Source organism: Cetorhinus maximus, chromosome 5 (assembly GCF_964194155.1).
Source record: "Cetorhinus maximus chromosome 5, sCetMax3.hap1.1, whole genome shotgun sequence".
In the NCBI taxonomy this organism is placed as follows: domain Eukaryota; kingdom Metazoa; phylum Chordata; class Chondrichthyes; order Lamniformes; family Cetorhinidae; genus Cetorhinus; species Cetorhinus maximus.
In genome coordinates this window covers 79,596,270-79,621,285 of record NC_135883.1, presented here as the reverse complement: position 1 = coordinate 79,621,285, position 25,016 = coordinate 79,596,270, and the positions used below count along the sequence as shown (strand labels likewise).

At 40.6% G+C, this 25,016-nt stretch overlaps 1 protein-coding gene across 3 annotated transcripts in view; it reads right to left on the bottom strand.

The window, feature by feature from the left end:
- The window catches only part of med23 (mediator complex subunit 23), a 100,577-nt gene that overhangs the window by 21,400 nt on the left and 54,161 nt on the right, over positions 1-25,016 (bottom strand). For all 3 annotated transcript variants that reach the window (XM_078542086.1, XM_078542087.1, XM_078542088.1), the window contains 5 exons: positions 24,159-24,375; positions 21,747-21,983; positions 16,538-16,703; positions 14,187-14,259; positions 8,623-8,837 (listed from right to left, as the gene is read on the bottom strand). In XM_078542086.1, the coding sequence (XP_078398212.1) occupies positions 8,623-8,837; positions 14,187-14,259; positions 16,538-16,703; positions 21,747-21,983; positions 24,159-24,375 (908 nt within the window). The remainder of the gene's footprint in view (positions 1-8,622; positions 8,838-14,186; positions 14,260-16,537; positions 16,704-21,746; positions 21,984-24,158; positions 24,376-25,016) is intronic.

The following is a 25,016-nucleotide window of genomic DNA, read 5'->3' as shown; positions in this document are numbered from 1 at the left end:
CTAAGGTAATATCTCCATCTACTTCTCTAAGGTCACTTTCTCCAATGTCCTCATAACCCTCTCTTCCCCCACACCTTCTTTGATCCCACTGTTATGTTCTCCTATGCCAACTACATCACTCAAACAAGTCCGCAGTTGTCCAGTCCATCTGCATCATTCTTTAAAATGTCTACTTTTTTGAGAAAATCTAGCTCTCTATCCTCAACCTCACCCAGGACAAGCATATTGACATCCTGAGGTTGACTGTAATTTGGCACCTTAGTTGGGGTTTTGTCCTGTTCGACATGATCTCTTCCCTTCCCCAAACCACCACAGAAATAGTGTGTCATGCATCTAATACTATAATTCCTATTTCACTTGTATTTTCTCTATATTTGAACATTTTACTATCTACCATCCATCCCCTGGTCCTGTAACCACTGTGGGTCACGTTATATCCTGTCTACGTTGCTCAGTCCTAAGCCTCAGTGCTTCGCACACAGTTTCTGTTCAAGCTGAACCCTCAGTCTAGGTCCATAATACCTACACAACCTTGAAACCTATACACCCAACCAGTGTCCTGATGTAGCTGCCAATATGGTCCTCTTGCTGACTGATAGACATTGTGGTCATAAGAGGTCAGTGTGCCAAATATAAAAATCTTCGACTCTTACTCCCAACAGGGACTTCCCCTCTCTGCTTCATTCAAACATGAAGCTTCTTATGTCTGATCTTACCTATCTGTGATTGCCTGTCTGCTGCTTTTTTGTGATCTGATTAATCTATTAGGCGGTAAAGATCAATCAGATTCCATTAAAAGTAGGGGAGAACACAAGCATTTTAATTAGATATACAGAGAAACAGACTTTATATATTTAGCAGGCATTTTAACGAACATTTTGGACAAGTTTGACTAGTGACTGGACCTCATTCAGTCAATAATCGCCAGATGAATGGATCGACAAAAAAAAAAAATAGTTTGAAGTTTTAGCTGGAACTCTCCCTCTCATCAATAAGTTGGGTCAACAAGAAAGGAAATAGATTAAATTGCTGCATCCCATGTTGAATTCAGTTGTCATATATGGTTCTAATTTTCATGTAAACTGGCCCGCTTAATTTCACACTTGAATGCAGGAGACTGAATAACTTCCATCAGAGAACGGAATTAAGTGGAGTTCAGGAATTACTATGAAGACATTAAACTTTAGTCAGATTTTTTCTATATTTTCCCATGACCTCACTTATCAAATGTGATGAATGAGGGATGGTGCCGAATCATTGGCATATGAGAAAAACACAGCAGGCCCATTACTGGTTTTATGGAAGTCTAGACAACATTAGTCTACCCAGCACACAAATAACAATTCATTCCTGGAGGGAGGAATAAAACACTCTTCAAAGGGTCAACATCTTAGGTCCAAAATCAAATGGTATAAAATCTCCTCAGTGGTTATAAACATGGAATCTCGTAGTATAGCTTGGCAGATCCCAGGGCCCTCTCACCAGCCACCCTCTTCAATGTTTTTTAAAAAATCTTGAGAATAAAGTCAGCATTTCACCTGATGGAGGATTCTGAAAAAATAGCTTAATATGCCCCTACACATCAGTATTGAAACAATTGAAAAGGGGCATAGGAAGCAGGATTTGCATTAATCAAAAGCTCACTTTTAGTTTGACAGAAAAGCAAGAGGGAAGAGCAAACAATATAATACTGAAGAGAAATACACACTGCACAACTCATTTCTGAGCATTATTACCTTTTACTGAACTTACAACTTGTGCCTAGTAGTTGGGTAGAATACAAGCCTTTGAAAGCTTAAATGATAATTTCCATTTTGAGAAGAACCAATTTGGTAAAAATTACCACGTTAGAAATAAGCATTAGAAAGTTTGTGCTATTGTTTTCAACAACAGTAATTGGATATCAACCAGTTTCACAAAGCTATGTGCAGTTTAAGGGGGAACAAAGCATCATTTACAACAATTTTGGCACATAATCACTAGGTCTTAATGTACAATTAGTGTGTCTGGAGCACAGTCCCTGAATACCAAGAAGAAATTCATTTTATTTAGGCTATTACTACTTGCTATGTTTCTGAACAATTTCTGGTAACACTGTTGAGAGCCAGAGATAAGAGAAATATTTAACCGCATGATACAAAACTGGAAGAACTCAACAGCGTACAATGAATTATGGAGCTACAAAACACTTCCAATGCTTGAATCAAGTCTAGAACATTTTATGAAAAATAAATGAAACAAATCAGCTTTACTATCAAAGCAATGCACTCATGAAAGTAGAATGTAAAAATTGAGACTTTATTGCTCAAAAGTGTGCACATTAATTGGGAAAGGAGCAAATACCACACAATTTGTCTGCATGTATCGAAGTGTGGTACATCAAGACTACTGAATCAACAGATTGATCTGCTAGCCATTGTTAATGAACTCTTGAAACATGCTCTATGTCCCAACACCCCTGGGGACCAAGCCAGTAATGGGAAAAGCATTCAGAAATATTTAGCAAACCATTCTGTTACCTCTTTTCACCTGTTATCCTTTATTTTTGATGCACCTTTAATTTGTATCCTGGTCAGTGACTAAAATCTTTGCGGTGGCAGATACAGAATTATGCGAATCTGCATAATTTGTGTCGTAAGTACAATCCAAGTATAAAAAAGTAATTCACTTTTGAATGATCTATTATTGCATTTGTGAAAATAACTACAACCAGTGATGTGCATTGTAAAACACAACCTATTTCAAGCTAAATTAGTAAAAATATTCACTCCCAACCAACTTGTGACAATTAATGAACCAAACAATGCTTTGAGCTCATCTGCAAAATTTTTCTCCTCCTTTGGTCATTTTTTCAAAATGTCAGCTAGTGAAGGGATAGTTCTGAGCATTAGCTGACTTAAGGCTTAGTGCCAGACTGGTATAGCAATGTAGGCTTAATCTTTCACTTTGCTCGGTTCCTTATCTGAGCTGGAGAGAGAAAGTGAGGATAGTCCTAACAACTGGAAAATATAAGATATTCACAGAGGTCTGAGTGCAAAAAATAAATGTCACTAATCAAATTAGAGTGCACACGAGTTCTTCTTAAAAAATTAAAATAGAGCTTTTTTTAAAAAACTGCTAGTACATGCATGCTTGGCTCATCAATTCTTCTATAAAATAAAAAGATGAGAGGTTGCAATGGAGAGGGAGGTTGTGGGTGAGTAAGGGATCATCTATCAAATTACCATCTTTCATCATTTGTCTAGGAATATGACAGCCGTCTTGGATAAACTTGGGCTTAAGAGAGTAGAGTTGTTGAAGAAAAAGGGCTCAGATGGAATTCCCACATCTCCTCCAATACAAAAGCTGTCCCAAGAAACTAGTTTCCTTTTGTGTGCTACACACATTTCCCTTCAACGACTCTCCACTCCCTTAAGCCCAAGTTTATCCAAGATGGCTGTCACTTTCCTAGATAAATAAAGACGGTAATCTGATAGGTGATCCCTTACTCACCCACAACTTTCCTCTCCATTGCAACCTCTCATCTTTATTTTATTAATCTTGCTGATGTCCAGTGCTAATCTGCCTTTTTTTTATTCCCACAATCCAAAATTACGCAATCTTATAGTATTTATCTTCCCTACAAAAAGATCAGATGCCTACTCTTACTTATTTTTTTCCCAGGTTTCAAAAGTGTGGAGCTTTTTTTTTTAATAGTTTTGGTTTTCTCCTAATGTTTTTAACTTGTGTTCACAGTTTCCAGAAGCAGGCCAGTCTCAAACTGCATTCTTATGAGTATTGTGATCATTCATAATACCATGTTACAGGACAATTACCTTTCACTTATAGTGTAATGCACTAGAGATCATTTGAGGTGCCCACCGTACTCTCCCACTTGCTTGAAAATGGTGTAAATACCATACTGTTGAACCACATTCAGTTTAAAGATAAGACATATTCACAAACCTATACACTCAACAGAGATGCTATTGGTAGAACGCTTGGCCGAGAAATTATATACTTTTTCAAAGAAAGAGGAGTCCAAGCTCTTTGCATGTTCCTTTCAATGGCTCTCAAATAAGTCTTTGCTGAATGTTACATAGAAATTTATCTTGTACAGAGTGTTATCTGTCTCAACAGGGAAATAGGCTCTGCTTTACTTTCTTCTTGGTGATTGTATTTAGTTTCATATTAAAGCAGGCTTATTTGATCAAACTTTTAAGTGCTCAGGCAATTGAGATATTAATCATATCCAATACTTCAGCAGATAAAACAGTGGTTTCAAGAAAATCTGAGCATTCATTTGCCTTTGACACCTGATTTTTGTAGAACAAAACTCCCTTGATAAATCATATATTTGTCTGCAGACTTGCATACTACATCACTTGAGTATTTCAAGGTCTTTATGTTTAAATATGATTTGCAATCTTCAAGTGAGGTATCATCTACAGATCAAATAACCAATGATTTATAGATAGCTGGATTCCTGTCCTCGTTATGAGGTTTAATAGGAAAGGCGACTTGTCTAGTAACCTATATATCTTGTTGGTCACACAAGCAGTCCCAACCTTCAGGTTCCCTTTTCCTCCTCTAATTTTCAGGCTTTTAAAAGTTAAGCTACATTTCTCTTTACTCTTTTCCTCATTTTTTTTGTCACTTTTTTCAACTTTGCTGGTATTCTGCTACATGCACCACAACTTCTCAATAAAAAGAATCTGAAGTTCTGAACCTTCCTTTCCAGTTTCAGAATTTGACTAATTCAATTAAACCCTTTGTGTGTAAATAACAACATACTTAAATCATCTAAACTTGAGTTAAAAATGCCTTATATTGAAGGCATCGGTTTACTCGAACCATTACTTGCAGGCCATCCATGAGTGACAGAACTTTCTCATAATTAAATGTGTTTTTAAGAGTAGCTTTTTCTGCAATACTTTTCTGTATTCTATAGGTTTTTATTTTATGGATTTTTATTGCACACTGATTTCCATATCAAATTGCTAGTTGTAGACCCGCAATAATCTTTCAAGACTCTTTTCCTGGTCTTTATCTTTTTAAAAAAATTCATAGGTTTTGATTGTAGGGTTTTAGTCAGAGCGAGTAAAAGAACCTGATCAAATTTATGTGACTCTCCTCAAAAGCTATACCCTAACATTTATTTTGAATTAGCTTGAAGAGGCACTGACTGCACGAAAAGGGTTGAATTATTTTCCATCAGAAGTCATTTTCATTAGTGATGCCTTACTCAAATTATGAACTTTGCATTATGGAGGCATGTATTTTTAAACATGGAAAAAAGTTTCCAAAATGTATTCAGGAAGGTGATGCTCATTTTAAAAGATGTGGGTCAGTCAGCAAAGGAGTTGGGTTGCAGGATCAAATTCTAGTAACATTCATTCAAACTTTCATTATTCCAAGGATGGTCAGAAATTCCCTACAATTAAATATTGGGAAGACTAAACCCACTGCCTTCTGTCCCTGCCACAACCCTCGTTCCCGAGCCAACAATTCCATCCCTCTCCCTGGCAACCATCTGAAGCTGAACCAGACTGTTTGCAACCTTGTTGTCATATCTGACCCAAAACTGAGCTTCTAGCCACATATCTGCGACATTACTGATACTGCCTATTTCCAGTTCCCTAACATCACCAAAGGCTCTGGCTTCAGCTCATCTGTTGAAACCCTCACCCACTTGCCTTTGTCACTTCTGGCCTTGTCTATTCTGACACATTCCTGGCTAGCCTCCTACATTTCATTCACTCTAACCTGAGGTCATCCAAAGCTCTGCTGCCCGTGTCCTAACATGCATGTTCCATTCACCCATCACCCTTGCTTGCTGATCCACACTGGTTCCTGGTTAGGCAATGGGAACAGTGTCTCCAAATCTACGCTGTCCAGACCCCTCATGATTTTGAATACCTCCATTAAATCTCCTCTCAACCTTCTCTTCTCCAAGGAAAACAGTCCCAACTTCTCCAATCCATCTATGTAACTGAAGTTTCTCATCCCTGGAATGTTGTAAATATCTAATTCATGGTTCATGTTACTATTTTAGAGGTAATGTTTAGTTCCGGGAAGATTAAAGCTTAACTGTAGAAAATGGGATAAATGCAACTAAAGCAGCTTGGAGTCTATTACGCTTAAATGGTTGGGGCCATGTCAACTTAACGGGTTAACAGCTAGAAAGATGATACTAAAATAGCAGGTTGGTTTACTTAACTAGGGAACTGGAGATGTGATGTCTACACTGCTTGCAAAGAAATGCCATCCAGGGAGATGTTTTGTTTTGGAATTAGAGCTAAATTAATTTAAAAGCATTCAGTGAACCCTGAAGGGCTATTTCGTCATGGGGATGGTTGGAGCTTAATAAGGTTCTCTGGTTTCCATTTATCTGTGTTTGCTTGAAGAAGGGGCTGATTGCAGTTGTACCTCATGTGGTTTGCAGCTCAGACAGAAGCCCTGGGAGCTGACAAGGTGGCGGAAGGCCGTTGATTCTGTGCTGGAGACAGTTAGGGCTCAGAAAAGCACTGAGAGCCATTTATAGCTTGGAGAAGCTGGGAGACTTGAGTTCGGAGAAACCCAGGAGCGTGCCAGCTTAGTGAAGCTAGTGGTCTGTGAAAAAGTTGGAAGTGTGCTGGTACTTAGATGTGGGAGTGAAGTCTCAGAAGGGACTGAATCATTGGGAGATGAACAGTTGTTGAGGCAGTTGGAGTCAGAGTGGCTTTTGAGGGAATTCAATGGCTAGATCTTCAAAAGTAAAGAGTTGAAATCCCTCCCAAGGGAAACGGTTTTACCAAGATTTTGAGACATATGATGGACACGGGTGTCTGGGTGCGTTACTGAGAAATCGAAGAGAGCTGTCCTGGTCCGCACCTGCCATTTAACGTGCAGTGTGGTGTCTTTGACCACACTTTTCCTGTTAATTCATATTTACTTCATGTTAATTCTGAATGTCAGAGTATAATATAGATATTGTAGATTGTTTTACAAAGTTTGTTTCGCTTGTTTAAAACTGTGGAATCTTGTGGCTTTATTCTCCTTGTGGGTAACTGGGATTTCAAACTTTGTCTACTCTAAAAAGTTACAGGTCCCTAACTGGATTGTAACACTTTCCAAAGTGTGCTGCCCAGAACTGGATGCAATACTCCAGTTAAGGCTGAACCAGTGTTTTATACAAATTTAACCAACTTCCTTGTTTTTGTACTCTATGCCCCATTAATAAAGATTAGGATGCTGCATGCTTTATTAACCACTATTAACCACTCTCTCAACCGGTCCTGCCACCTTCAATGATTTGTGCACATATGCACTCAGGTCCCTCTGGTCCTGAACCCCCTTTAGAATTTTACTTTTTATTTTATGTTGTCTCTCTGCGTTCCATTTACCAAGCGAATCATTTTATGCTTTACATTAAATTTCATCTGCCATTTGTCCGCCCATTCCGCCAACTTGTTTATGTCCTTGTGAATTTCCCCACTCTCCTCATAGTTCACAGTACTTTCAAGTTTTGCATCATTCGCAAATTTTGAAATTGTACCCTATACACCAAGATCTAGGTCATTAATGTATATCATGAAAAGCAAGGCTGCCAACCCTGGGGAACTCCACTATGAATCTTGCTCCATTTCGAAAAACATCCATTAACCACTACTTTGTTTCCTGTCACTTAGCCAATTTCGTATCCATGTTACTACTGTCCTTTTTATTCCATGAACTCTAACTTTGTTCACAGGTCTTTTGTGTGGCACTTTATCAAATGCCTCTTAAAGGTCCATGTACACGACATCAACAGCATTACCCTCATCAAACCTCTCTGTTACCTTCTCAAAAAAAATCAAGCTAGTTAAACACAATTTGCTCTTAACAAATCCATGCTGGCTTTTCTTAATTAACTCACATTTGTCCAAATGATTTTTAATTTTGTCATGAATTATCATTTCTAGAAGCATCCCCGCCACCGAGGATAAACTGACTGGCCTGTGATTGCAGAGCTGATCTTTATACCCTTTTCTGAACTAATTTTGAATTAATTCATGGTTTGTATGGACAAAAAAAAAGACTTGCATTTGTACAGCACCTTTAACAACCCCAGAATGTTCCAAAGCACTTTACGGCCAATTAAGTACTTTTGAAGTACACGTTTGTAATGCAGGAAATGGAAGAGCTAACTTGCACGTAACAAGGTCCCACAAACAGCAATGAGGTAAATAACAAAACTTTCTTTACTGCTGTTAGTTGAGGGATAAATATTAGCCAGGACATGTGGGAGAGCTTGCCAGCTCAAAAAATAGTGCCATGGGATTTCTTTACTTCCACATGAGGGGGCATTAGGGGCCTTGGTTTAACATCTTACCTAAAAGACAGCATCTCCGATAGCACAGCACTCTAACATACTGCACTGGGACTGTCAATCTAGATTTTGTGCTCAGATGTTTGGGGTAGGACTTTAACCCTAAACCTTCTGACTCGGACAAGAGCGTTACTAGCTGAGCCACAGGTAACAGCTGAGCGATGGAATGTGTTTCAACTCTGGTATCACTTGGTTAGCGTATAGCCATCAGAAATGCTATAAGCTCACTACATTATTATAGTAAGATAATATTACAGACAGAGTCATATTTTAGAAAGACTTCTATTACATACTTGGGGATAAGGGAAAGTTGTCCAATGCTTGAATGGTGCCACACTGCATGTGCCAAGGCTAAAACATAGCTGCAGTACATCTCGCAATAAGACTGGTGACAAGCTGTGAAATCAAATAGTTGGAATGGATATCCAACCCATTCTGTATCCGAGGTCAGTGTAGCACTGTTGATAACACTCACAATCCGATCATTCAATACTATCCAGTAGGGCTCCTTTAAATACAAAATAAAAGAAAAAATTATTTTTTGGAAACAAGACTTTTACTAGAAGGCATTTTTGAATCCAATATTTCAAATTTGGGAACATAGCACACTTTCAACTAAATTGTGAACCAGAGTGCCTGCAACCTTGGGGTCATATTTGACCCCAAAATGAGTTTCCGACCATGTATCTGTGCCATCACTAAGCCTGCCTAGTTCCATGCCGGTTATGTCACTTGACTTCAGCCTGTCTCAGCTCATCCACTGCGGAAATCCTCTTATATGGCTTTACCTCTAAACCTGACTATTCTAATGCACCCGGGCCAGTTTCCCATGCTCTATCCTCCATAAACTTGAAGTAATCTAAAGCTCTGTTGCCCATGTCCTTACTCGCACCAAGTCTTGTTCAACCTTCACCCCATGTTTGATGAACTACACTGGCTCCCAGTTAAGTAATGTCTTGATTTAAAAATTTTCATCCTTCTTTTTAAAATCCCATGACCTTGCCCCTCCCAATCCCCAGAATCTCCTTCAACCCCACAACCCTCCAAGATATTTGCGCTTATCTAATTTTGGCCTCAAGTATCCCAAATCTTAATTTCTCCACTGTTAGCAGCCATGCCTCCAGGCGCCTGGGTTCTAAACATTGGAACTGTCCCCCCCCAAAGTCTCTTCTTCCTCCTCGAAGACATTCCTTAAAACCTAGCTCTTTGATCAAGCTTTTGGTCATCTGCCTTAATATTGACTTATGGGGCTCAGTGTTAATATTTGCTTATAATGTTCCTGTGAAATGCCTTGTTTTATAACATTAAAGGCACTACATAATCACAAGTTGTTATTTATTGCACTGCAAGGCATTTGCCTGCATGTTGGACAACTAATTTTAATGTCAAATATAACACAGTAGGACATTAATGATTTCACTAAGTTGAAAGGTTGCGACCGAATTTGTCCTACAAATTTTACTGCCATTCCATAATGAGTTTTTCAGCTGAATGGTGGAAGCAGTCAACTAAATCCACTGCTACTTTGACCTTATCTAGTACAAACAGGCGTTGCAGACAAAGTCTGAGCACTCTTTCACCTTGTCTTCTGATATCAGATTGGAGTGGTCTGGTGTGCTGCCATACCAATGTAACAGCCTAGCTTTTCCAATAGGTTACTTCTATTTTTCCAGATATCCTCCCACTTTATCCCCAACCCATTTTCCAGTTACAGCATGTGGTTTGGGAAGTATCCATGCATCTTTGGATGAGCAGATGCAAATGAGGCTGCAACAACATACTGACATCATACCCTCCAGAGTTGAAGGGCATAGGGGGTAGGAAGGAAAGTGGAGTGAGGGCACAATCAGATCAGCCATGATCTTACTGAATGTCACAGCAAGCTTGAGGAGCCAAATGGCCTACTCCTGCTAACTCGTATGTATATATGTATCTTCTGATAATATTATACTTGTTCTCGTTCTTTTTCTTGCCTGCATCAAATGTTTCTGGATTCTTTAGAAAAGGAGAAAAGTGAATTGAAAACAGCCCAGCAGTTTGAGCTGTAGGACAAACATTGAACCCACATACTCCCTTTCTCAATATCACTACTGTGGCAGCAGGAGTGTACTTCACTCTCTCAATGTGAAGCATTTTGCAACTTGTAGAGCTATATAATGAAGCCCCCATTCATAGGATATGATAAGATCACAATAACAATGCTTGTACATGCAATATCTTCTTTCTTATATGCTGCCAAAGGCTGTGACCCCCTACCCAATGCGCTCCTCTCCAACTTATTAACTGCCCACGCTGCATGGCACTCAGCTAATGTAGGAATTATTTACAAGGAAACTCTACAGCATTTTATTGTTCTAATACAGTTTTTTCCCCACCTATACCAAGGGTGTTTATACATGAGGTTTATAGAGGTTGGTGACTGTACCATTTCTTGATAACACGTGGAATCGAATTGGCTATAGACGGGCTTGTGTGATGCTGGGGACATCAGGAGGCAGCTGAGATAGATCATCCACTCAGCACATCTGACTGAAAATGGCTGCAAATGCATCAGCCTCGTCTTTTGCACTGATGAGCTGGGTTCCCCTATTATTAAGGATGGGGATATTTGTGGGCACTCCTTCTCCATTTAGTTGTTTAATTGTTCACCACCATTCAGACTCGATGTGGCAGGACTGTAGGACTTAAGACGCGATCCGTTGGCTGTGGGATTGCTTAGCTCTGTCTATCACTTGCTGCTTGGCATGCAAGTAGTCTTGTGTTGTACCTTAACCAGGCTGACACCTGTTTTTTTTTAGGTATGCCTGGTACTGATCCTGGTAAGCCCTCCTGCACTCTTCATTGAACCAGGGTTGATCCCATGGCTTAAAAATAATGGTAGAGTGGGGGATGAGGCCAGGCCATGAAGTTACAGATTGTGGTCGAGTACAATTCTGCTGTTGCTGCTGATGGCCCACAGCACCTTATACATGCCCAGTTTTGAGTTGCTAGACCTGTTTGAAATCTATCCCACTTAGCATGGTGGTAGTGCCACACAACACAATGAAGGATTTCCTCAATGTGAGGTTGCGACATCATCTTCACAAGCACTGGGCGGTGGTCATTTCTACTGATACTGTCGTGAAAAGATGCATCTGCGGCAGGCAAGTTGGTGAGGACGAGTTGGTTCTTCCTCCTTGTTGGTTCCCTCACCACCAGCCGCAGACCCAGTCTAGCAGCTATGTCCTTTAGCTCTTGGTCAGCTTTGTCAGTAATGGTGCTGCACTCTAGGTGATGGACATTGAAGTCCCCCCGACCCATTGTACATTCTGTGCCCTAGACACCCTCAGTGCTTCCTTCAGGTGGTGTTCAACATGGAGGAGTACTGATTCATCAGCTGTGGGGGGATGGTGGGAGGTTTCCTTGCCCATGTTCGATCTGATACCATGAGGCTTCAGAGGGTCCGAGTCGATGTTGAGAACCTCCAGGACAACTCCCTCCCGAATGTATATCACTGTGCTGCCACCTTTGGTAGATCTGTCCTGTCAGTGAGATAGGACATCCTCAGGAATGGTGATGATGTTGTCTGGTACAGTGTCTGCAAGGAACAATTCCGTGAATATGGATATGTCAGGCTGTTGCTTGACTAGTCTGTGGGACAGGTCTCCCAATTTTGGCACAAGCCACCAGATGTTAGTAAGGAGGACCTTGCAGGGTTGACAGGGCTGGGTTTGCTGTTGTCATTATTTCTTGTTTCACTATTTCTTTTAGACTTCATAGTGTTTTGATGCATCTGTAATACTGCAGACTATTCAATTTATCCAGGTGTGATCTGGTTCCAGGTGCTAAGTTTGCTCATCTATCCTCAGCAGCAGAGCTGCCACATTTTCTGTTACTTAATATCTGGCCAGGTTTTAAATTATTGCAGGGTCCAGATTGGAGACAGGGAAGCTTGCAATTTCATGCTGTTGGCCTCAGTGCCAGTTTGCCAACATGGTCCCAACCCCGAGCCCAGGAGGCAGCTAATTTAGGCCAATTAATGATAATTATGGGGCTTTTTCAGGCTGGCCCCATTCCCACATCGACTGGGATTTTCAGTCAGCAATGCAGGTAGCCCACATCAGCCTGGACAATGGACAATTTAGTGGGCTCAGTGCAGGAAGTGGGGCGGTGGGGGGGGGGGGGGGGGGGGGTTAGAATCGCACAAGGGATTGCCCACGACCTATAACGGCTGCTGCCATCCCATGGAAGGGTTGTCCCCTCACAATCATAGCCAAGCAGCTGTGGCAGCTTTAAATTTAAAAAAATGACCTCTTCTTCAGAGGGCACCTCCATGTTGAGGTGCCTGTTTGCTCTCCATTACGCATGTGCAGCTCCCATTCTCAGCTGGCAGGGCTGCTGATGTGTCAATGCTCCGTTTGGCTCTCCAGCCTCAGAAGCCCGCCCAGCATCCTTCCTTGGATGGTGAATCCACTCCCTGCCATTAACTGGTTTGGCCCCTTAAAATTCTCGGTGGGCATGTCTGGAACATACCGTTCAGAGTTGAAACCCAGAACTGAACCGGCTGCCGGGTTCCCAACCCAGAACTGAAAATCCCGGCCATCATTTTTCATAGCTGGGGAAAAAAGCCTCTAATGGTAATTTTCAGCCATAGGATGAGTTCTGGAAGTTCGGCTCACCTCCGAATGAATGGTGGAAGCCAGGATGTGGAAAAATGCCTCCCAAATTCACTAATTCTGGCATAAGCGATCCATCCACAGATGACCTATAGTGCTGATGCTATCAAAGCATGCAGGATAAGTCAGCAATCAACTGTTTTACAAATGGCAAGCAAGTGCCTGCCCTACTAGGTGTGCATTTTGGCTGCGTCTCAGTTGGGACAGGATGCAAAATATTGACCCTGCCCTTCCCCAGGTTCAAAAAATGTTCTTAGTGACCCACAGGTTTACACAACCCCCTTCTCTATTCTAAGGGGGCTGAAAAGTAAAGGCCAAATAATGCTCAGGGCTAGGTAAATCCCACATCCACTAACTGCCAATGCAATATTCCTGCTCTTACTTGGCAACCAGCTTGTTGTTTGTCCATCAGGCCAAGAGTGAGGACACACCCAAGTTGGAAGTATCTCCTTCCCAACCATTCGTCCTTTTATGTCCTTGTTTGGGGTAAGCAGAAGCTAGGCCCCAAAGAAAGGCAGGAGAATTGGTGAGAAAGAGTTCTTGTGCACAACTGTTCTGGATCTTCTTTGCAATCTTATTGTCAAGCTATAAATCGTGTTAAGGCCTTTTTAAGAAATGCTTGCTGCAGTTGCTGTTTTTTTTCCAGTTCATTAACATTGGAACGTAACGCAGGCTTGAATGGTTGCTGGATGGAATTTTCAAAGCTTGGTACTTTAAATAAAAAATTGATCAATATTTAAATTAATTTTGAATTTCTGCTTTTTATTGAAAACTTTTCTCATCATACTACAACCTGTGCTGTTAAGACTTGTAGACTTCCATGTGTCCAGTGCATTCAATTGTTTAATCTCATGTGAAGCAAAAGAATTGGCTAAAGATTGGCATCTTTGGTGACAGGGACTTCAGGAGGAGGCCAAGAAGAATCATTCACTCGGCACTTCTGGCTGAGGATAACAATAAGCCAATGTCCGCACTATCATGTCACTGGAAAACCAATGGGTTTTCATAGTAAAGCATTAACCCCAGAGAGACTGTGGAGACTTGATAGAAAACCTTGTTTTCCCCCATTAAAAAGTTAGAAGAAAGAAAGAATCCTTTTGGTATTATAAACTAATCCTGAATTCAGACTCCACAATACAAAGGCTCATTGACTGCATCAATTATTAGTATGCACTCAGAAGTTATAAAACTTCAAAACTTACAGGTAGTGCAGTTATCACAAGTCCAATTGCATTCATCCAGGCAGTAATGTTCTCTCTCGGCACTAATGGCTGGCTGAAGAAAAAAAAAAATTTAAATGACTAGTACAGAAGCAAATGACAAAAATACCAGCACAGAAATAGAATACTGCGGATGCTGAAAATCTGAAATAAAAACAGAAAATACTGGAAATACTCAGCAGGTCTGGCAAGTGTGGAGAGAAAAAGAGTTAACGCTTTTGGAAGTTGGCAAATGTTACTGTTTTTGAAGAAAGAAGGGTAGAGAAAGCAGAAAACATCAGTTGTTAGGAAAATGCTTGCATCTATCATTAAGGAAGGTTTAACAATGCACTTAGAAAAGCATAGTATGATTCGAACAAGTCAACATGATTTTACAATGGGGAATCCTGATTTAATAAATTTGTCAGAGTTTTTTTTGAGAATGTAACTAGTAGGTTAGATAAAGGGGAACCAGTAGATGTAGGATTTGGATTTCCAAAAGGCATTCAAAAAAGGTGCCACATAGAAGGTTAATAGGCAAGATAAGGGCTTATGGAGTTTGGGGGTAATATTTTCGCATGGATAGAGGATTGGGGTAACAGATAGAAAGCAGGTAGTGAGCATAAATAGTACTTTTTCAAGTTGGCAGGCAGTGAATGGTGGAGTCTGCAAGGATCAGTGCTGAGGCCTCAGCTATTTACAAGCTCTATTAATGACTTGGATGAAGAGACAAGAGAGTAATGTATCGAAGTTTGCTGATGAAACCAAGCTAGGGAAAAGGTAAGCCGTGGGGAAGATACAGAAACTGCAAAGAGATAATAGACAGGTTAGGGGAGTGGTCAACAAAATGGCAGATAGAGTATAATGTAGGGAAGTCTGAGGTTATTCACTTTGGTCATAAGAATAGAAAAGCAGAATATTTTTTAAAAAGGTGTGAAATTTCTAAGTGATGTTCAAAGAGACTTGGTGTGCTCATACAAGGAACACAAAGTTGGCAGGCAGGTAGGGGATTGGAGTACAAATGTGAAGTTTTGCTACAATTGTACAGGGTTTTGCTGAGAACACGTCTGGAATACTGTATGCAGTTTTAGTCTCCACAATTAAGAAAGGATATACTTGCATTGGAGGCGGCACAGCGAAAATTCATTAAATTGGTCCCTGGGATGATGGGGTTGTCCTCTGATGAGAGGCTAAGTAAACTGGGCTTATATTCTCTGGAGTTTAGAAGAATGAGAGGCGACCTCATTGAAACCTACAAAATTCTTAAGGAGCTTGATGGGTTGGACAGAGAGATTGTTTCTCCTGGCTAGGGAATCTAAAACACATGGGCAGAGTCTCAGGATAAGGGCCCGATTATTTAAGACTGAGGTGAGGAGAAATCACTTCACTCAAAAGGTAGTGAATCTTTGGAATTCTCCACTACAAAGGGCTGTGGATGCTCCATTGTTGAATACTGTTAAGGCTGGGGTAGACAGGTTTTTGGTCTCAGGGAATTAAGAGATCTGGGGAGCAGGCAGGAAAATGGAGTTGAAGCCTAAGATCAGCCATAATCGTATTGAATGGCAGAGGAGGCTTGACGAGCCAAATGGTCTACTCCCGCTCCTATTTCTTGTGTTCTTGTAAATGAACTTCCATAAGAACATCAGATCATGAAAGGTCATCTACCTGGAATTTAACACTTGCTCTCTCCACAGATGCTGGCAGCCCTGCTGACAAAAACACCAGCCTAGTTTTAGAGACAATCCGTACAAGATTTTTCTGACACATTAACAAGGAGAAGCTTCCAAAGAATCATTAATTCGAAAGGGACTAAGTTAAAAACCCACATAAATTTCACAGAAAATTATGATTTTAAACAAAGATATGTTGTGAAACATGCTCATCATTCTACAAAGACAAAATTTATAATCCCACCCAATGCACTCCTCTCACAAGACTCAATAGAAACAACTTGATTTTTGCAACAATGTGCAGCTTCTTTTGTATTGAAAGGTGTGGATGGAAACAAAGCAGAGATGTAAGAAAGTGTAAAATCTGCTATAAAGATTACTCTGGGGTGAAGGCGTGTTTGTGATCTTTACAGTTGATAGTGCACAAGCACATACAACAGTGAAGAAAATGACACTCCCAAATTTTCACACTTTACAGGGTGGACTGACTCTTAGTTCTAATTACTTGTATCACTAATATCTAACAAGTTAACCCATGAAGCCTAAAACTGATGTGATTATCATAAAGAATTCAGTCAAATCACATTTTGGCAAAATACCATTAATTTACATATTAAAGCTAAAGCCTTCTTTCCAAGCCATTGTTGTCCAAACTGTACAAAGTTAATTTCCAAATGAAGTTACCTCTTAAGTACAACGTTAAGAAGTGCATTTCCTACTTCCTTCCCTGGAACAGACAATGCCATAAGTTCCACACAGGTTACATGAAGGGCATGTGCTGCTGGGTTGGGAAATTCATTGAATCGCCAGTCACAGTTTGGAAATGGACCAGGTGATTTTCCTGCCATTGGTGTACTGATTAAGGGAAATATTACTGAATGTGTAACAGTGAGTAAAGTTTTCTACAAGTACGAGACAAAATAAAATTACAGATTATGCACAGCCGTACCTTACTAAGTACATTGTTCAAAAAATAATTCTGATGTACCAATTACACAATATTTAAAATAATTCTAATTTGACTAATGCTTATAGATCAAGAAAGAGTAAAACAAGTGCTTCCATGACCCATGCTCAATAGGAATTATTGCCAATAGAAGACCTCAAACCACAACAAAATCTTACAGTGCTGACTTCGTCTGCACCGGAGTGCTGCTTTGGGCTGCAGTAGAGTGCTTAAGTTGCAGTTTGGTGACTGAGGGAGTTCGGTGAGGAGGGAACGAGGTGATCCTTTGAGTACTGTAAGTATGGTCAGGTAAGTATTTATCGCTTATAGTTTTTAAGGTCTTATTTTGTGGTTCATCATTTGTAAAGACTATATTTTGTAACAACAAGGAGCAGGGAAGAAGGGCCCTAGAGTAATTGATATTAAGTATCTTCCAAAAGGTTTAATTTAATTTAAAAGGGTAAGTCATGGCAGGAGAGCTTAAAGCTGTGGTGTGCTCCTCCTGCTCTATGTGGAAAGCCACGAACATTTCTAGTGCCCGGGCCCAGCATGTGTGTGGGAAGCGTCTCCAGTTGCAGCTCCTGGAAGTTCAGGTTTCGGAGCTGGAGCGGCAGCTGGGGACACTGTGGAGCATCTGCGAGGCGGAGAGTATCGTGGATAGCATGTATAGAGAGGTTGTCACACCACAGGCTAAGAGTCCACAGGCAGGAAGGGAATGGGTGACCACCAGGCAGAGTAAAAGGACTAGGCAGGCAGCGCAGGAATCTCCTGTGGCTATGCCCCTGCAAAACAGATACACCGCTTCGGATACTGTTGAGGGGAATGGCCTCTCAGGGGAAAGCAGCAACAGCCAAATACGTTGCTCGACGGTTGGTTCTGATGCACAGGGGAGGAGTAAAAAGTGTGGGAATGCAATAGTTTTAGGGGATTCAATTGTAAGCAAAATAGATAGGTCGCAAACGAGACTCCAGGATGGTATGTTGCCTCTCTGGTGCTAGGGTCAAGGGTGTCTCAGAACGGCTACAGGACATTCTGAAGGAGGAGGGTGAACAGCCAGTGGTCGTGGTACATATTGATACAAACGACATAGGTAAAAAAAGGGATGAGGTCCTAAAAGCAGAATATAGGGAGTTAGGAAGTTGAAAAGTAGGACCTCAAAAGGTAGCGATCTCAGGATTACTACCAGTGCCACATGCTAGTCAGAGTAGAAATAGCAGAATATATCAGATGAATACGTGGTTGAAGAGATGGTGGAAGGAGGAGGGTTTCAGATTCCTGGGACATTGGGATCGGTTCTGGGGGAGGTGGGACCAGTACAAACTGGACGGGTTTACACCTGGGCAGAACCGGGACTGATGTCCTAGGGGGAATATTTGCTAGACTGGTTGGGGAGGGTTTAAACTAAAATGGCAGGGGGGTGGGAACCTATGCAAGGAGTCAGAGGAGGGGGAATCAAGGGCAAGAACAAAAGACAGAAAAGGGAATAAGAAAAGTGATAGGCGGAGAAATCAAGGGCAACAATCAAACAGGGCCTCAGTGAAACATAGTGGGAACGGGACAAGTAATGTTAAAAAGACAAGCCTTAAGGCTTTGTGCCTTAACGCGAGGAGCATTCGCAATAAAGTGGATGAATTAACCGCACAAATAGATATAAACAGGTATGATATAGTCGGGATTATGGAGATATGGCTGCAGGGTGACCAGGGATGGGAACTGAACATCCAGGGATATTCAGTATTTAGGAAGGACAGACAAAAAAGAAAAGGTGCTAGAGTTGCATTGCTGGTTAAAGAGGAAATTAATACAACAGTGAGGAAAGTTATTAGCTCCGACGATGTGGAATCTGTATGGGTAGAGCTGGGAAACACTAAGGGGCAAAAACCATTAGCGGGGGTTGTATATAGGCCCCCAAACTGTAGTGGTGATGTTGGGAATGGCATTAAACAGGAAATTAGAGACGCATGCAATAAAGGAACATCTGTAATTATGGGTGGCTTTAATCTGCATATAGATTGGGCAAATCAAATTAGTAACAATACCGTAGAGGAGGAATTCCTGGAGTGTAAACAGGATGTTTTTCTGGACCAATACGTTGAGGAACCAACCAGAGAACAGGCCATCCTAGGCTGGGTATTGTGTAATGAGAAAGGAATAATTGGCAATCTAGTTGTGTGAGGCCCCTTGGGGCTGAGCGGTCCGAATATGATAGAATTCTTCATCAAGATGGAGAGTGATGTAGTTGATTCTGAGACTAGGGTCCTGAATCTTAATAAAGGAAACTACAATGGTATGAGGCGCGAGTTGGCTATGATGGTTTGGGAAATGTTACTTAAAGGGATGACGGTGGATAGGCAATGGCAAACATTCAAAGAGCGCATGGGTGAACTGCAACAATTGTTTAATCCTGTTTGGCACAAAAGTAAAACAGGAAAGGTGGCCAAACCATGGCTTACAAGTGAAATTAGAGATAGTATTAGATCCAAGGAAGAGGCATATAAATCCGCTAAAAAAAAAACAGACCTGAGGATTGGGAGCAGTTTAGAATTCAGCAAAGGAGGACCAAGGGATTGATTAAGAAGGGGAAAATAGAGTACGAGAGTAAGCTTGCGGGGAACATAAAAACTGACTGTAAAAGTTTCTATAGATATGTGAAGAGAAAAAGATTGGTGAAGACAAATGTAGGTCCCTTACAGTCAGAAACAGGGGAATTTATAATGGGGAACAAAGAAATGGCTGACCAACTAAATACATACTTTGGTTCTGTCTTCACAAAGGAGGACACAAATAACATAACAGAAATGTTGGGGAACACAGGGTTTAGTGAGAGGGAGGAACTGAAAGAAATCAGTATTAGTAGGGAAATGGTGTTGGGGAAATTGATGGGGTTGAAGGCCGATAAATCCCCAGGGCCTGATAATCTACATCCCAGAGTACTTAAGGAAGTGGTCCTAGAAACGGTGGATGCATTGGTGGTCATCTTCTGAGATTCTATAGACTCTGGAACAGTGCATACAGATTGGAGGGTAACTAATGTAACCCCACTATTTAAAAAGGGAGGTAGAGAGAAAATGGGGAATTATAGACCAGTCAGCCTGATGTCGATAGTGGGGAAAATTCTAGAGTCCATTATAAAGGATTTAATAGCTGAGCACTTGGAAAACAGAGGCAGAATCAGACAGAGTCAGCATGGATTTACGAAAGGGAAATCATGCTTGACAAATCTACTGGAATTTTTCGAGGATGTAACTAGTAGAATTGATGAGCGGGAGCCAGTGGATGTGGTTTATTTGGACTTTCAGAAGGCTTTTGACAAAGTCCCACATAAGAGATTAGCATGTAAAATTAAAGCACACGGGACTGGGGGTATTGTATTGAAATGGATAGAAAACTGGCTGGCAGACAGGAAACAAAGAGTAGGAATAAACGGGTCTTTTTCCAAATGACAGGCCGTGACTAGTGGGGTACCGCAGGGATCAGTGCTGGGACCCCAGCTATTCACAAATATATTAATGATTTAGATGAACTAAATGTAATGTCTCCAAATTTGCAGATGACATAAAGCTAGGTGGGAGGGTGATCTGTGAGGAGGATGCAGAGATGCTTCAGTGTGATTTGGACAAGCTGAGTGGGCAAATGCATGGCAGATGCAGTATAATGTGGATAAATGTGAGGCTATCCACTTTGGTAGCAAAAGCAGGAAGGCAGATGATTATCTGAATGGCTATAAATTGAGAGAGGGGAATGTGCAATGAGACCTGGGTGCCCTCGTACACCAGTCGCATAAGGTAAGCATGCAGGTGCAGCAGGTGGTAAAGAAGGCAAATGGTAAAGAAGGCAAATGGTATGTTGGCCTTCATAGTGAGAGGATTCAAGTACTGGAGCAGGGATGTCTTGCTGCAATCATACAGGGTCTTGGTGAGACCGCAACTGGAATATTGTGTGCAGTTTTGGTCTCCTTATCAGAGGAAGGATGATCTTGCTATAGAGGGAGTGCAGCAAAGGTTTACCAGACTGATTCCTGGGATGGCGGGACTGACATATGAGGAGAGATTGAGTCAGTTAGGATTATATTCGCTGGAGTTCAGAAGAATGAGGGGGGATCTCAGAAACCTGTAAAATTCTAACAGGGCTAGACAGGGTAGATGCAGGAAGGATGTTTCCGATGGTGAGAGAGTCCAGAACCAGGGATCACAGTCTGAAGATACAGGGTTGACCATTTAGGACTGAGATGAGGAGAAATTCCTTCACCCAGAGAGTAATAAGCCTGTGGAATTTGCTACCACAGAAAGTAGTTGAGGCCAAAACACTATGTTTTCAAGAAGGAGTTAGATATAGCTCTTGGGGCAAAAGGGATCAAAGGATATGGGGAAAAAGCGGAAACAGGCTACTGAGCTGGATGATCAGTCATGATCATAATGAATGGCGGAGCAGGCTCGAAGGGCCGAATTGCCTATTCCTGCTCCTATTTTCTATGTTTCTATGTAAAATAAACAAAACAACTATATTTTCATTCTTATTAATTAAGTTGTGTCTTAATCTGCAGATATAGTAGGAGCTGAACAACATGAAGAGGATGGTAACTGGACCAACTTATACTGCATAAACTACAAATAAACATTAATCATCTAGAACTACCAATATCTGTTCTAAAGTTTCTTGAATGCTTTCGCTACACTTGGACACTAATTCAAAAATCCTGTATGTAGCATTGAATTACTTCACATCAGGACTTTAATGAAAACATAAGAATCATAAAAATCTTTTGAATCTCTGGAAGAAACCTCAACATTACAATTTAACAAACTTTCAATTGGGTGTGTTTCTTGTAAAGGCAATATTCTGGTTGTGATTCATATATCCTCTAATGAAATTATATTAACTACTCAAGGCTTTTTGTGGTATTCACTTGCTGCACAAGACAATCTAGCTAGCATAGAGGAAGGATATTCTCCACTAATCGACCAATTAACTTGCAGTAGTATGTGTCGTCAGGAACCCATGGATTGTCTTCTCGTGCATTCATGGCAGATTTCAGATAGGTTTCACTTAAACACCAGCCTTGCGGTCTGTTATCTTTTAGTGAGCCAATGACTGCATGAACGAGCTTGCGTTTAAGATTTGTGCGATCTCGCAGATGTCTCTCATAATAATGAAGTGTGTTGTACAGGTAGGTCACAGGCCGGTCTACAGTGGAAACAAAAATGCATATCCCTCAGTCCACTGAAAAAAATATATCTGAGATGCTATATTTTAGTTCATTTAGTGAAAACAGAACAAGCATTTCTTTTCAAAATAAAAATGCAAATTCTCCCCACAAACAGGAGTGCGATAATATTTGCAGACACCATCAGTGCCATTCTTTGGCTGATTGTCCACCAAGTTTGTTCAACGACTTGTTACATCGAGAGACCGAGAAGTTAGGATTATTCTTTTCATTGAATAAGGGGAGATTTAATTGAGGTGTTCAAAATCATGAAGGAATTTTGAGACAGCAAATAAAGAGAAACTGCAGTGGCAGAAGGGTGGGTAACCAGAGGACACAGATTTAAGGTGATTGATAAAAGAACCAGAGACAGCATCAGGAAGAAGATTTTACGCAGCGAGTTATGATCTGGAATGCATGATTTGGAAGAGTGGTGAAACAGATTTAACAAAAACTTTCAAAAGGGAATTGGATAAATAATTGAAGAGGAAAATCTACAGGCCAAGGAGAAAGAGAAAGGGTGTGGGACTAATTGGACAGCTCTTTCAAAGAGCAGACACACACAAGAACCTAAGAGTCTCCTTCTGTGCTGTATAATTCTTTGATTCTATAAAGAATCAGGTGGTTAATTTTCTTCTCCAAGAGAAAACTTGAACATTAGAACCTAGAACGATACCTAAATAATGCATTTCTTTACATTTACTTTCTTTTGCATACTGTAAAAGAAAATCTCTCACCTATCCTATTCATTTTGAGCGCTGTCCTGACTTGGGGTTTGAAACAGTTTCTAGTTCACTCTGTAGTGTTAACAACTAAGTATATTCATCACTTCAGACAAATTTCTCAAATACCCTTTACACCTTTCCCATCTTTCAAAATCTCTACTTGCTGTAGGAATCTCAGGTCACTACCCTCTCTCCCATAAAGCCTTAACATAGCCATCATCCGATCCTTCCCAAACTCGAATGTCCTCCACTTATTCAACATGAAGAACCCTGTTGCTTAGCAATCTTCTCTGGATGCATGGCCCAGCATGGATCCTTCACTCTTCCAATTTACCCAATTTTTTTTGAAGTTGTTGTTGAATCTGCTTCCACCACCCTTCCGGGCAGTACGTTCCAAATCGTAACTCGTTGCATAGAAGTTTTTCCTTGTGTCATCTCTTGGGGACAAATTTAACCCCAAAACATGTAGGTTTGGATCAGGTGGGAAGTTAAAATGATAAAAATTTCAAACTCAATCCAAATTCACCTATTTCTGGCTTTAACGGTGACAGGACAAGTGACCAATCAGCTCTGTTAAAACCTTCTTTCATTTACATTTTCTATTTTTGACCCATGAACATTCGTTTTCTCTGGCCTTGGGAAATCTGGCAGATAAAGGGAGCTGACAGTGTGTGGATTCAGAAAGCAAGTGTCTTTACAGCATGGTTTGTGGGCCAGGAGGAGCAGCAGTACTTCCTCTCGGCCTAACAAGCTACCCAGTAAACCCATCTTACGATCTGTGTGGTCCCCACATTCAAATCACCCACTCCTGATTCACTCCAACACCCAGCAATCACCGATACCTCACCGTGAGCTCTCTGTTCCACCGCGATCTCTGCTTTCTTGGCCCTGCAAATTTTTCAAGTATTTATTCAATTCTTTTTTGGGAGTTATTATTGTATCTACTTCCACCTTGGTTTTAGGCAGTGCATTCCAGATTACAACCACATTAATTCTTTCCCCTCACTTCATCCCATTTAAAACAGTCAACTTATAACTTAGGGATGCCATAAAAATCTTGCTCCTGCAGTGTATTTGATGAGTATTCTCTCTTCAGTAGGGGCAAATCTTTTTGAGATTCTGCACCACTGGCCGTGTCTCATGCATATCAAGTGGCTCAACAGAAAATCATTGGCACCGCACTTGCAATTTTCCATTAGGTTGCCCTGCTGGTGTTAAGAGGCTTGAAAATTCCATCTTACATTTGCTGACAATAGGCTTAAAATATGAGCAACCTTGATGCTAAGAATAACATATCAGTTCACTAGCCACACAAAAAAAAAGGATTGAAACTGAGCTAGTTATAGAAAAAATATAAACTACATCTACCTCATTAATGCACAAAGAAATAGATAATGTCTATTGAATATTCCAAAATACAAAAAAACCTACCATGAAACTTATATAGGCCTCCTAGGTGATCAAGAAGTGTTTCCAAAGATTTTGAAACTGGAAGTAATTCCAAAAATCTGTGGATTACAATATCAAACACTGGCAAAAATCGAAGGCAGACATTTCCAAAATAAATGGGGAGATACTGAGGCTGAATCTGCACGGGGGGATTAACCTGTTCAGCCAGGCCCTCAAAATACAGCTTTTCAGGATATTTCTGAAAGAGAAAAACAGCAAATAGAGAACCTTCAGACAATGGATGTCAAAATGGATTCTATTCCTACACAAATTTCTTATAAATATTTTGCACTTCTAATTCTGTCTTTTTAAATATTAATTAGCAGCATAATTTTATTCTCAAGAGCAACAGTTTATATGAAAAGGTTACAGTCTTTAATAACAAAAGGACATAAAAACCTTTCAAACTAAATTTTCTAGTGATTTATTAAACAGCTGTTGCACAGAGTATAACAAGTTTGCAAGCCACTTCTCATTCCAAATTATATGTTAAAAACAGATTTTGAAACATACGTACCCACACACAAAGGAAGGCAAATGAGGTTCTGACCTGAACAAAAACTCAATGACCGTTCCTTTCCCTAGTGGAGATTTTCCACTTCAGCCTTGCAAGCCAAAGGCTTTCTTATGATTTTCCAAACAGAGCTGTACCTTTATATATCTGTATAAAAAAATGCTGAAGGGCTGCATCTGCCCAGTGGGTACACCGCTGGTTCCTCTGATTGCCATCCAATAAGCCTCGCCAACAATGCTGACAAAATTATTCTGCTTGAAAACTGCAATCTTAGTTTCAGGCAGTTATCTTAAAAATATTTTTACGATCACAGTCAATGGCTACCT